The 14,488-nt window shown below is 41.2% G+C and overlaps 1 protein-coding gene across 1 annotated transcript; it reads left to right on the top strand.

Annotated features, from left to right (window-relative positions):
• Nucleotides 1-1,807: 1,807 nt before the first annotated feature.
• Nucleotides 1,808-12,749, top strand: RB195_002625 (uncharacterized protein; the record flags this gene model as incomplete). The annotated part of the gene is made up of 24 exons (XM_064199975.1): nucleotides 1,808-1,866; nucleotides 1,948-2,035; nucleotides 2,141-2,285; nucleotides 2,344-2,468; nucleotides 2,889-2,960; nucleotides 3,703-3,747; nucleotides 3,823-3,909; nucleotides 3,963-4,063; nucleotides 4,721-4,828; nucleotides 6,079-6,166; nucleotides 6,253-6,330; nucleotides 6,413-6,530; nucleotides 6,692-6,846; nucleotides 7,424-7,531; nucleotides 9,066-9,232; nucleotides 9,294-9,430; nucleotides 9,508-9,602; nucleotides 10,210-10,317; nucleotides 10,436-10,495; nucleotides 10,563-10,742; nucleotides 10,828-10,917; nucleotides 12,169-12,293; nucleotides 12,402-12,502; nucleotides 12,628-12,749. The coding sequence occupies 24 exons, from the start codon at nucleotides 1,808-1,810 to the stop codon at nucleotides 12,747-12,749; spliced, it is 2,562 nt and encodes an 853-aa protein (XP_064055856.1).
• Between the last annotated feature and the right edge of the window lie 1,739 nt (nucleotides 12,750-14,488).

The following is a 14,488-nucleotide window of genomic DNA, read 5'->3' as shown; positions in this document are numbered from 1 at the left end:
TTGCTTGTGTACGAGGACCCAGTGGTCCCGCGCTATTGTTCCGGGCAGCTGTCTGCTTCTAATAATTTAGAGGTTCAAGGGTAAGACTAGGTACTTAATATTTTGCATTGTGTTATGTCTTTGCTTAGTGCGTTTCATTTTGGATTTCGCTATACCTCTATAAAAATTTCCACAAGTTTTCACTCCTTGTTCAGTGTAATGTGGAAAATCTGATTTTACCTGACTCGAAGTGTGCACAATTGACCTCTACAATTAATTGTTTTGAAACTCCTCATAATTTATTTATTGCTAACGTGTTGAAATCGAAATGACTGGTACATTAATTTGCTTCCTGATTTGGGAAAAAAAACTCGTTCAGTCTTCCATTCGTTTTTTTTTTTTTGGTTTCTCCGAGATTTGAAAGAATCGTGCGTTTGGAGCGGGCCCATAACATCGTGCGAGCCAAGCGCTAAGTGCTGAGGTATCGCCAATGCTAATGTAATTACTCATTTTCTGTCTGAAATTTCCGCAACTGAGTCGCAGCCAGCCATTCGCGTTGCGAAAACACAATACAATCCCTTATAAACGTTTGAAAAAAATTGGAAAAGAAGGCAACAAAACCTTTCCCGAGATTTTTGTTCTGTTTACGCTATCACTGTCTCAATTTGAAACCAAGTGAGAAAGCTGTGAACTGTCAAAAATTTGACGTACTTCTTTAATGTAAATAAGTATGTATAGTCAGATCAAAACGACATGAATCAAGAGTGTAGTTGCAGTGCATTTTCGTTTCGAAACGGCGCGGTGGAAGCAGCAGTTGGAACCGAGCTGGGACCGTCGCAAAGTGCAGCGATAGGTGGTGACAGCAAGGATGCTAGCCGCTACGCTCCACCGAAGCGCCTCGAGAGAAGCCGCATACGCAATTGCGTACGTAGTTCATGTCGTTTTGACCCTACCATAGATCGGAAATTCTAGAAAAAATAAGTACAGAGTGGTAACGAAAGTGAACCTTAATTAGTAGTTGGATTTTGTCGCTCGTCCATAACACCCAACAAATTCTGTACAGTGCATGAACATCGCCCGGCGAGAAGCCGCGTACGTGCTTCATGTCGTTTTGACCTTGCTATAAAGACAGGTCAAAACAACATGAAGTACGGTGCATTTGCGTAATCGGCTGCGCTCGAAGCGGTGCGGTGGAGACAGTGGTCGGAATCGAAAAGGGACCGTGGCTAACTGCATAGGGGGCGGTAGCGGGGATCCTTACACGATCCCAACCGCTACGCTCCACCGCGCCGCTTCGAGCGTAGCCGCTTACGCAAGTGCACCGTGCTTCGTGTCGTTTTGACTCTGCTATACAAATGTGGTCACTTCACAAACCAGTGTCCGTCCTTACCAAGCTGAAGAAGCTTATTGTAGTTTTTTTTTTCGTGATGCCTCCAGCAGTATGTAGTGTTCGGCACATTGTCTGCGAAAGTTACAGCGAAATCACTCCTGTACATCTAGAAGGCAAGTGAATAGGGAATGTCAGACTACGATGTTTACCTTACAAAATAACTTTTCGAGCTATAAAATGAAAGTGAATGAATGTAACAGTCCTGCTGTTCTTCCAATTTAGCTGTCTAAAGCTGTGACAGCTTCATGTGCGATATCTTTTAGTTCTCTAAATTACTTCTCTCCTACCTTTGTGTACCGTAAGTTTACATAATCTATATGAAGTCAGCGTTTACTATTAAAACAACATTTTCCTAACTTCGTCTTAGTCCGTTAGTTTTCACATCCATTTGTACTGACGTCAGCAGACTCTTCATGGTTTTGCTCGCATCTGGCACCCATGGTTGAAGAAAGCGGCGAACAGGAGTATCAGGTGGAGAGTATTGTCACCCATCTTGAGTTGGTTTTTCTCCATATCTTGATTAGAAGTAACATTCAAAGTGCACCGAGTTGACTAGACCTAGTCTTTATTTTTTTCAGATACGTTGAGGCATTCGAGCTCCGTGGTTATATTGTTTTTAATCCTTCTACCGGTAACGGATCAACACACTCAAAATTTGTTTATTTGGTAGGTTATACGATGATTCGGAAAATTTGTTGCCGCGTATCAGATTCGTACTCATACTTAGGATTGAAGTCCATAATTTGTGTTGTATAAGACAATTAGTATTAGGTCAAATGGGTTGGATATGAGGAGTCGGAAAATACATGGGAGCCTGAGGAGAATCTTGTCGACTGCACGGAGTTGTTGACAATTTACAAACAGAAACACGGACTTCCACTGTACCATGAAACGTTCAATCGTCGTTTCAATTGGAGTGGGTCTTGCGTCTTGATAATGCAATTTTGGATTGCACTATCTTGTATATTTCAAAGAGGAGCCTACTACGTCAATGACGTTGGCAGAAGTAAATCGAAGAGCTTTCAAGAATCGCGATCCAATTACTTCGGCTTCTCAGCTAGTGAGAGATCCTCCCACAAAGAGAAAACGAAGAACAAAGGTAGGCATAACAGACGAACTTATATTTGCTTTTTTTCTTTTAAGTGGAGCCCACCCACCAAGTATCTGAAGCGAAATTCCTATTGTTCGGTGTCTTAATTTCGTCGTATCTGCAGCGCTCCAAGAATCTGTCTACAAGCTTACGGAGTGAAAAAAGACAAGGATGTTTATTGCAATCAGAAGTGTCATAGTTGAAACAGCCGCTGGAGCCTACACACTAATTGTTTTCATTGAAAAAAAAACCTCTGATGCCTGAGGCATTGTAATCCTTTCCCACGTAATTCACTAATACTCATGATTAGTAGCAAAGTAAGTTAGGTGGTCAAGTGAGCGAAGTATGCCAAGCGTAACGGAGAACGAGAAGTTGTCTGTTCTTTGCTAACACTTTTTTCTTTTACCCTAGTCACACACTTTTCTTTAGAGTGATCTGGATGATCCGGATGATGAGCAGTATACCGACGAGGATGATTACACTCCTCGAAGAAAGAGCAAGGTAACGACCGAAGTTTTATGAGTAAGATACAAATCGGGGGGGTTTAGTTCTGTTCTATATGTGTTTGCGAAAATCTGTGCGAACTCAACTGCTTTAGTGATGTATGTACTGGCCCCTCCCCATTAACATAATTGGAAATGTTACTTGGAAGGGAGTTTCTCCAACATTCTTTCGACCTTTTTTTACTTTCTGGCGCATTTCTGCTTGTTGGGATATTATTTTGTCGTCAACCTATGCCCTCCACCTTCCATCATTTTCTGTGTTCGTCGCCAGCTCAACGTTCTGCCGGCAAAGGCATCATCCCACGAATCTGACGTGGTATGCATCTCCGATGGACACACCTATACGGAGTCGTAGATTGCGGGACCACGGATGGTTTCGCTCATCTCTCCCTGACTTTATTAGAAAAACGGCGCGAAAGCCTTCGTTTTTCACGACGATTTGAGTATGAATAGGTTGCTGAAGGGGCTATAATACACGTAGTACACATATAGGAGCGTTCTAACGTTCCTCGTAGGGACTAAAGCGGTTTCTACGCCGTTTTTCATGACGACTAATGAGAGGTGAACCACCCCTCATCTCGCAATCTACGACTCCATCTTTAGCCTTTGCTGTGGATTCCCTCACAACGTTAGATTCTTGCTATGCTAGCTTTAATTCACCATTGTCTTACTGAGGTATCTGTTGCTGACACTGTACAGGGGCAAACATTTTCCTGCAATCATATATCAGATAATTCCAGTCGTCTGCAGGAAAAACAGACACACCAAAGAAGAGAGGTCCCAAGGTATATGCTTTTTAACTTCTTGCTTGATGCTTTTGCTTATTACTAGCGATAACCAATGTTCTACTTGTCGCGCAGAAACGCACAGGAACTGAAAGCGCTACCTCAAAGAGACTGGGTCGAAAACCACGCGCGATCGATATTACAGAGGAGAGAAAAGAAAAGGTTTGCTAATTTGCATTTGAATATTTCTCAAATGTGATATTTTCAATTTCTAGGGTAGCGATGCCGGAAGTGGCGTTGAACTCGTGCGGTATATTCTTGAGGGAGCTTCGCATCGCAGTAGGTCACCGGTCAAGAAGCTTCTTAGCACTCGCAGGCAAGAAAGTATTTAAGCAACAAATCTGACCAACGACACGTCGTCCTGAACATGACGTATAATGAAGCTTCTGTCATTGCCTCAGTCAGACGAGCAACTACCGATAGAGCAGAAAAATGTGCTCGATCGGTAGTTGCTTGTCTGCTTGAACCCAACATACCACGAATTTCTCCTGATGAGGGAATCCGTGGAAAAAGCTAGAGGTGGGGTCGTAGATTGCGGGATCAAAGATGGTTCCGCTCATCTCTTCCTGACCGTCATAAGAAACGGCTTGGGAACCATTTTGGTTATTACGTGGCACGTTAGAACGCTCATCTACGCAAACGTTCCAGTCCCCTAGCAGCCTATTCATTGATTTCACTTGAAGAACGAGGTGAAAAGACATCACTGATCTTCGATCATTCGATCACTCTACAATCCTAACTCTAGATTTTACCGGGGGTTTCCTTCACCACGTCAGATTCGTGGTATGATGACTTTGACGTCGTTGTGCAAAAATGGCAGGCTTGCATTATACGAATGAAAATCCACTCACAAATCAGTATCTAGGACGGCTTCCAAGATATGCACGTTATGATATCCTGTAAAATCATAAAGAAATTGCGTAGGAATGAGCAAACAAGTCTGAGTAGAAATTTGCTGATTTTAGTGTTGCAGGTACTCATCAGCTGAAAGGCTTCCAGAGAGGTGGCTGAAAGCTGTCGAGGAGAGCGCAATTGAAGATTGTGTGAAGATGACTCGAGAGAAACTTGCCAAAATGTTCACGTAAGCCTTTTTTCCCAATGTTCTTCCGCAAGTTTAAGATTTAAGAAGAAGAAAGAAGAAGGATTTATCTATTGTATTTTTATGCGACTTCTCCCTAAACCTGTTAACTGTGTTAACTAATGCCTTTTCATACTTTGAATGTGATTACTAATATGATAACTGCAGCGCAAATATCTACCTTTTTTCCAGGCAAAGCAAATCATTTCTAGTCTAGTTTTCCGCGTACGCTGATTACGAGTACGATAGAAACTCTGATAGAAAATATCGATTTAGTCGGTTCCTAATTGTTAATACCTAGGTTTGATCAAGTCTCGCCTACTGATGTTCTCGTATGCTCTTGTATGAATTTGGTAATTATTTTGAAGAGAGTATATGATTTGTGACAAGAGGAGTGCCCAAGAAAAGCCAGCGCAGCCGGATAGTCAAAAATTAACCGTAAACTTATTTTTAATCAGTACACCCTTTCGAGCAATGCTAAAAAAATGAAAGAAAAAGAAAATGGAAAATGGACGTAGATGGGAAAACTTTACTCTTTTTTGGTCACTGCTACTGCTCTGAGCATGTGTTTAATCTATGTGAGCATTGATGCGTGTGCTAAAGATCGCTTCTTTTCTGCTATTTAAGTATAAGAATTTCCCTGTACGTCTTAAATTGTTGTCACCTAACGTCTTAGAGATGAACGTAATAATATACCCCACAGTGCTACGGTACTACATCAAAGGCAGCGCATCACGATTTTGACGTGGTCCGTAATCCACAGCGGAAGCATAGAGTTCGAGTAAATTGCGAAACCCAGCGTTGCTCCGCTCATCTTCCCTTAATCGCCGTAAAAACGACAACGTAAAGACGCTGTTTTTTTACGACGATTTTAGTTGCAATGCGCCACCCTTGTGCACGCGGTCGGAACGTGTAACTAAAAGCGCGTCCCAATGTACCTGGTAGGAATTAGAGCGGTTTCCTTTTTTTGTTGCGACGATAAGAAAAGATGAGCGAAGCCACGCTGGGTCCCTCAGTCTACTATCTAATGAACTCGACGCTTTCGTGGTGTGTTCCACACCACGTCAAAATCATGATACGCTGCTTTTGAACGCGCCATTGACTTATAACATTTAAAACCGTGGCGTGACAGTTATCTTCTTTTTCTAACTCTTAGTCTGGCGTTTAGAAAGGTCTCTCATATGTGTACATAGTTTCCAGTATAGTGTGAAATAGTTATTCGAAGAAGTCGTTGTATCACTACGATGTTGCAGAGCTCATTTCGTCAACTCCACAGAAGAGTTCTGTGACCGACGTAAGATGATAGTATGTATGCGTGAAAAGGAGCAAACTAGCGCAGACGTAATCATTTCTTTGATTTTTAATTTTCGCCGCATATATTAAGTACAATTAATGATTCTGTTTCATAATAGACTTCTACTTTGTAGAATGAGCAGCGGCAATATCGTGTGGTCGGTTCTAGTCTGCTCAAGAAGTTGTTGAAAGAAAGTGGCATTGCAAACAAGGTGATACGAACAAGAAACTATCTAAATATGTTCTGGTTTCTCTAGATTTGCCCTCTGGGGGATTCTGTAGCATCATTTGCAGCTACCCTTCCGTCAGCCGATCACTACTCCAGAAAAAGTAGCTAGCCCACCAAGTCCAGTTGTTGCGCCATCAGAAAAAACCTCAAGTTGTTTGGGAGCAAAGGAAAAAAACGACACCGGTAAATTCTGCAGAGTTTTCTATAACATCAGTTGCTGTTGTTCGCTATACATAAAGTTCGATTTTTGGAATATTTTCCATACTATTCCCTTGGTAACCTGGCTTGAAATTAGGCCTTCATTCCAGTTCCATGTTTAAAAGATGTTGAAATCCTCTTTCCAGGTGTACATTCGAACGGATTTCCCCTATACAGAACCGGATTCAGTGGCCAAGAGTGCTCAGTGGATGAACTACGCGCACATGCGCATGAATCGAGTCTCTCTGATTCCCTCAATTTCCTAAAAATTATTCGCGAGAAAGATGTGTTTTTAACGGATGTGCGTTCTTCTTTTTGTTCCTTTTTTTACCTAGACATTTACTAGTTTATGTTTTAAGATCCACCAGTTCCAGTTTTAAAATAATTGTGATCTCCATACTTTTATTCTTCAAAAAAAAAAGGGTCAAAACTTGCCTTTACATATCATTTTACTGTGGCAGCGCAAGTTCTATTGATATGATACAGCCAATCATTTTTTCTAATAACAATTTGGAGGGTGGGTATAGCACAGTCGGTTACAAGCTCCGCTCCCTGCACGATCGATCGGAGATTTGAATCCGCCCTGCTGCCAACCAAGGCTTTCATTCATCCGGAATCGATAAATTGGTGTTAGACTAATCTGAGACGGGAAAAACACTGACTTGACACATCCGCTAGCCCCCGCAAATCATTGTATAAGCCAGTTTCACGTAAACCAGTTTTTCGTAAACTCCAAATGATTCTGAATTGAAGTGAACGTGGGGCTCAAGCTCCCAAGCGGATTGATCAACGCCAGACACTATCTTTTTTGATAATCTGGAGAATTATGTTGCTTTCCTGAGTATCATTGCTACTGTATCATTTTCCTTCTGTTCGAGGACGAGCTGCTAGTTACTGCACTAAGTTATGCCGAACTTTCTTATAAAGTGACCATCCGCGTGCTGAGGTCTGTTGCAGAAAAAAAGAAGAGACTTGATATAATCAAGGTAGGGACTATTTACTGATTGTTTCTTTTATACCTTCCAACAACAGCCAATTAAACAATCGAGCCACATCATCTGTCACCCGTCTTCCTATTCGATTTGCTCGAGAAAGCGCCTCTAATTCTCACATTTCTTCCAATCTCTTGTAACGGCTGCACAGTGAAAGTTGCTCCTCTCGCGATCATAAACACAAAGATCATAAAAATGTGTTCTCAAGAACTTCGTGAAGAAATTTGACCACTGAGGTCGGAGTTTTTCAACTGTGCGTTTTCTAAATGGTGGCATCCAATTTTTCACTGTTCTTGCTTAACGATTGTCTGTGAGACCTGTCACGCATGCTCTTCCCATCTGAATCACTTTGTTTAGTAAATGCGAGTCTCCCTGATCTTCGATCGATCATAAGATAGAGGCCCTTCTTCCTTTCTTGTATGATATAAGAAGCTCATAGCAACATCTTTTGGATTAAACTTCTGGCAATGCTGAGTACATTTTCCTCTTGCTTGCGAAGTACACATGGTTCTAAAGTCTGGGTCAAAGCCGATCATATTCTCATGCGTGTGGTGCATGCGTCTGTTTCGTCCACTGCAGATCTTCCCAATACCGCGTAGGAACTGGAGAATTTGATGACAAGTGGTGGCCTCATATTGACTAACTTAGCAGACGTCTACAACAATATCACCAGGGCGGAATCAACCCCAAATGAAACAATTAGGCATTCGTCTAGACATTTAATAGCTTTTCTCTTCTCTGCAACATTTCTCAACTCTTTAAAATTGACTGAATAAGTTGCATTGTGGTTAGACATAAGAGTATCGGTAGAAGAGCCAGACACCTTTCGAGTGCATTATGCCTAACCAGTACAAAGAAATTTTCCTCGAAGTATTTCAAACCGGCCGGTTGTGCGGCTTTTCTCCAAGGAAGAAGGTGTACGCCTGAGAAAAAACATTCAGAATTGTAATCATTTCTTTGTCTTCTAGACTGACGCCTGTGCGCCGTTTAATTTCCGCTGCTCTTTTTCCTTATTCTTTGGAATTTTTTTTTGCATTTAGTAGCAGATTTACGCATTATTCCGTACGTGAGTATGGCAACAACGGAGCCCAAAATGGTTACGAGCGTTGTCACCATACATGCGATACTCAGAGCAGGTGCGTCGACCCCATTTCACTTTTGGGTAGTTAGGAAGGGATCTTAATGACCTGATCAGCATCCCGTGAACAAGGCCCCCTTCAATTGACGAGGGTCCGCCTCCTCCTTATAGCACCTATTTCTGTCACTAGAGTTAAGTCGACTCATGCCTGGCACTGCTGTCAGTAGATCAAATTCGGAGTTGTTGAAAAATTTCCATTGTTCTCCTTCCTACTCTTTCTCACTTTTCTTACGCTTTCTTGCTCGTTGAAATAACGTTCTCGTTTTTGTCATCTTGTGTGCCCTTACCCATCTCCACCCTCTCTTACTAGGTGAGCTGAAGGACAGGCAAATCTCCATATTTTATCCAAGTAGATATTTGATTGTTTTCACCTTCCTCGCTTTTTTTCAGGATCTTGTAGAAAACGTCCATATAATCGGAAATGTGAACTTGTCAAGACCACAAAAATTGGAGGAGCTATCCTCGTCACTCGCTTCGCAGCTTGTTGAGTCCGATCTTGCTACTGGTGACTGGTTCGAACCAATATCCCATTGCTCTGCTGCTCACTGGAAGTGCAGGTCTGTCTGCGCATTAAGCACTGCGAACATTACGAACGAATTCAAGCAACGATTACTTCAGGCTGCTCTACCAATTTATCGCTTTATGTCCTGTTCCGGAGGTTTTCTTCGCGCCATCTTCGCCCTTCAATCTCAAACAGTTTCTATACTGCATGCGATATGGTGCGCATTGTCAAAAGCTGGCGTTTATCAAATGCGGTAATTTGTTCCTTCAATCTATGAGCCCTGAACTCGAATGCTTTACTTTTGGAATCCACTGTTTTGTTTTGTTGTAGGTGTTCCTTTTGGGCAAGAAAATATTCCATTCGATTATTTCGGAGTTAGTGTGGACCACTGTCATATCGCCGCAATGCAGAAAAATCCTCGATATGTAAGCAGCAGTATGATTTACATATAAGGTCGGGGAACTATTTGTAATTTCACTGCACTCACCTGGTGTAACGTTAAAATCTTCGCAAGCAATCACTCACAATGGGTCGACTTCATTCGCAGCAAATGATGGTTACAGTCAGGTCAAAAAAACCTAGAACTCACTGAAGTTGTGTAAGCGGCAGCGTTCGAAGCGGCGCAATGGAGCTAGCGGCTGGGATCAGAGTTAGACCATTCCTATCTTCACTGCAGAGACTGCAGCGATGATTGATGCTGCCGGGGATTCGTCTCTGTTCCAAACGCTACGCCTCCCTCGAACGCGGTCGCTTACGCAAGTGCACCGAACTTAAAGTCGTTTTGACTCGTCTGTATTATGCAGCACATTCTCGAAAAATGGGACGGTGAGCACTGCATGTGTGCAGGGATCATTTTGGCGACGTTTGCATGGAGGGTTCTTGTTTTCCCGCTCCCTACTACCGATATCCTCTCAGTATCCTTCAACATATTACCCAGCGGTGCACGAAAATGTGGAAAAGGCTGGAAGCTTCAGATGTTTCTCTTGACATCATTTTTCAAAGCATTCACCGCATACTTTTTCTCTGTTTTAGTTGTTCGAATTTATTCAAAACGGGTTTGATGTGAATTCTTTGACGACAAAGCCATCCTCGAGAAGTGCATGTTTTGATTTGACGGTTTCTGCTTTTTTGGAGAAGTTGGTGAGATTCGCTTTACTCACTACACATTCTTTACCGTATTTCCTTTGATTTCTTTGAAACTGTATGTATATTATGTAATTCTTTCATAAGCGACGAAGCTAATTGAAGAAAATTTTAGGTCAACTCTAACAAATCGAACGCTCTAAGCAATGAACTCGCTCCTCAGTTGACCGATGAGGTAGGTGACCGTTGCTGCGAAATTCTTCCTTTATTATTTACGTATTATGCTTATGTCTCATTTGTAGGCTCATAAACACCTCATCAATGTAATCGGTATAATATCCGATTGGGACAATGTTTTGAAATCATTTGTTCGAGACGTTGTTGAGCAGAAACTGAGATGCGATCAGCGCTGCGAGGTGAATTTTGGTCGCGCTGTTTCACCAGTGCACATACTTCGCGTTTCTTCATGTCAACCAGATGAGGTATTTTTCCCTTCCCTGCTCGTTAAATAAACAGTTAACAGTTCCACCTACTCTGCGCAGTGGAGGTGTAAGAGAGCATTTATAGATTTCTGTGAGAACAACTCTTTTTGGAGATATTCCCACACCCATACTTAGCAGAATTGTCAATATGGTTCACAGCGGGAAGTCAGCGGTGGTGAGTTCCCCTACGAATTTTTCCTCTGTTATGGTTTATTGAAAAATTCTAGGATGACTTGAGTGTAAGATGATACGTTTCCCATCAGACTCTTGAATCTCATGGTTATATAATAAATTATGTCATCAAAACCACAATATCCAGCGTTTATTCATGAAGCCAGAACCTGTCACAGAAAATGATTCTAGAATTCGCAGCTTCTTGGTTACGTCGTGTACCTCTTAGCTGTAGCTCAGAGTATACATCCATCATATTGAAATTTTAACGTAGTTGTGTTTGTATTAGCGTTGTTTGCCGTAAATGTGGGACTAGGTTACAAATTAAGATATTTCAGATGAAACTGCCGGTTGCGTCCTAGGTTTTTCTTCTTTCATCTGCAACGAATTAATGAGCCAAAGTGATCGGCTGATGTTCATGCTCTGCTGGATCATACTAGAAAGTCCTACATTATTCCAGACACATTTTAGTTTAAACAAATCTGACGAACTGAACTCAGTGACAGAACTTGGTTGGTCTTGACTCGTCGTGTGAAAGTATCAAAGCAAATGGTGAATGAAGGTAAACGAATAAAAAAAATCACAATGTGTTGAGTGCAGGAGTTTTTACTTCTCGAGTCGCATGTTGCTGTATTAGAAATATAACCGAAAGGAGAGCTAAAACGTTATTACTGAAAATCATCAAATATAAAGAGAATAACTACAGTACAGCGGAAAAAAAAACCCAAGAACTAGCAGGAGTAAACTAATGAGTTTATGAAGATTTCTACACTAATTGGTTGCACTGTGCCTCTAGTAATCAGGTGTGCACACAGCAAGAAAATCTTCAAGTTTATTTAGAAATGATTCGATGAAAATACAGAGAACGTTTTTTTTGAAACAAATCTGAAATATTTGAAGCAGATCTTGAAATATCAACAGGAATAGGTTTTTGCTCCTGTTAATTTTTATAAACACATAACACGCATTTTAAATGCTACCTCAAACGGTGAGGACTTACAAAGGGTGATGCAACATATCTATTAAATCCTATATAGGAGAAGTATTAACTCTAACTCTTCACTGGCCCATTTTCACTTTGTATTTCATATTCCATCAGATGTTAAAATGCCATTTTTGGTGATTTTCCTGTTTCTAACCTTTGTATCCTGTATATCCTGTATGCATTGTATCATGTCATCTCTATAAGTACCTGTGTCCATCGGCCACCACTTTTAGTGTTCGAAAACTGAAAGCTGAACCACAAATATTTAAGGTTCTTTGTGTCTACACAGTGTCTGTCAGTTATCAACCAATTACACAATCTTCTCCTGGTGGATGTGCGCTTCCTCTTCGTCTACTTCGAAGAGTTATATCAGACTGTTCAGTGCGTGACGCGAGGTGAGACAATAATGTTCCTTCATGAGTTAACAAAAATTTTGTTCTCTTCCTCTTTTTAGTCAATTTTCAGCATTTAGCCATATAATTGTATAGCTCAATGTTTTATAGCTTACATGATCTCTTGGGAGATTTTCACTTCGCATTGACTCCCGATGAGTCGTCGTCATCGTGTTGGGAGTGGTATTTTGTAATGGACGCTGAGACGTTGAGTAAGCCGTTTAGTTTTGCTTTTGAAACTTAGAGCTATTTCTCAGTGTTTTATTTCTGCACCCGCCTTTATTCCGTGAATAATTTGATTACACTGAGTCAAGATCCTAAAACTACGTTATTTTAGGTCATATTTCGACTAACACAATGAGATTGCGCCTAAAAATGAATGCTCCTCCTGATTCACTTTTTCTTGCCCAATTTGTTGTTGTAACAAGGAAAGAATTTGACGATGTTGCTTTACTATAACATATCAGACGAAGATTCTCGTCCAACTTTTAGAAGTTCTCTACCTCTTTTTTTTCTGCAGTAGTACACTTTGAGTTTGCTTTGTGTCGTGATTTAGTCCCTTCCACTATTCCTCCTACAACCTTTTTCAAAATTTCCTTTTGTTTTTAATTAGATATTCCTGAAGAAATAAGCGCTGCAGCTATGTTATAAAACCAGATTTTTTCTATTTCTGTTGCAGATTTCTATGTGTTGATGAACTCTGTCGCTGTATACATCTGTTATTAATGACTTTCTCCATTGCGCATCTCACAACTGATACTCAGTATTGTTTGGAAGCCTTAGTGTGGGTGTGCTAAAAAGTGCTCCTATTGTGTTGTTTTCTTATTTCTCTTCAAATAAATATTTCATATGTGTGAGTCGGAGCATCGTGATCGCTCGTTTACAGGACATTTCCCTATGTCATTCTTGCGCGGCTGGCCATGAAAGAAAGAATTCGGTTAATCCTACTCTGTCCTCTAACAGAGTGATCCAATAGAAAATGTAGCTATCCAGAGTTTCTTCTATGGAGTTCGTTGGCTACTCCCATATGGCGTTGCTGCCGTGACGCCACATCTCGTCCACAATTCATCCACGATTAATTTCCTTGATCCGTGGCCAGGCAGTCATATTTGTCACAAACAAGCTTCTATCGCATAAAGAGTAAGCTCGAGCTCAGAACGACTACCAGCTTTAAGACACCCTACGTCACTCTTTAAAGGCATCACCCCACGAATCTGAGGTGGTGCAGATTTCAGGTGGAGTATTCGTATACAGGATGGGAGATTACGGAGAGGGGGTAATTCCGTCCATTTCTTCTAACTGCCGTAAAAAGCGGCCCGGAAGATACGGCTTCATTCGTTTTGGCGGACCATTTTGTACAAGAGGTTCGATTGGAGCGCGCCAGTCTTGTGCGGCGCCGCATCTTCCGGGCCGTTTTTTACGGCAATTAGCAAGAAATGGACGGAATCTCCCTCTCCGTAGTCTCCAATCCCGTATACGAATACTCTACCTGAAATCTGCACCACCTCAGATTCGTGGGTGATACCTTCAAATTGATACTACAATTTGAAGCTGAAATAAAACATACGGCTATATCTCTGCCTTTATTTTTCTTTCGCTTAAGTACAAAAAATGACAGAGTTGTTTAAACAACAATTTCTGAATCTTTCTGAGAGCTTGAATAATGACGGAACACGGATTTCTTGTGTTTTTGAATAATTCTTTCTTAAAACTTCCGAATGTATTCTTCCTTAATTCTTCCTTAGAGAGAATGCGCCAGTTTAGTTAGAAATGAGTTGTTTTGAGTTCTGAATCTTCTTGCAAATTATCGTCACTTCAAGTATTTTTTAATAGAAAAAAACAAGGTATTCATGGAGAAAAATAATTGTTTGCTATGCACACTGCATAGATGAATTCTGACTTTGCAAACTTGGAGAATATAGAACTAATCATAAAGAATTCGTTAAAGGACCAGGGTTTCATAGACAGGAACAGGTTCTGGAATCATGTATCTTGCGTGTCTTTAACCCATAGGGACTCGAGAGGCGAATTTATCGCTACTTATCGGTGAACTGAACATAGAACGATGCCGTCTCTAATGCTGTCTCTAGATTTTTATTATATGAATCGCCATCGCTCTAAACAAACCAAAAAACGACGTTCAGGTTAAGATTTCCGTATAGTCCACATAACTTCTCCATACTTGAGAGTCTGGCAGC

The sequence above is a fragment of the Necator americanus genome, chromosome IV, assembly GCF_031761385.1.
Source record: "Necator americanus strain Aroian chromosome IV, whole genome shotgun sequence".
NCBI lineage: Eukaryota > Metazoa > Nematoda > Chromadorea > Rhabditida > Ancylostomatidae > Necator > Necator americanus.
Note: the sequence above shows the minus strand (reverse complement) of the source record. Positions and strands in the feature narration are given on the sequence as shown.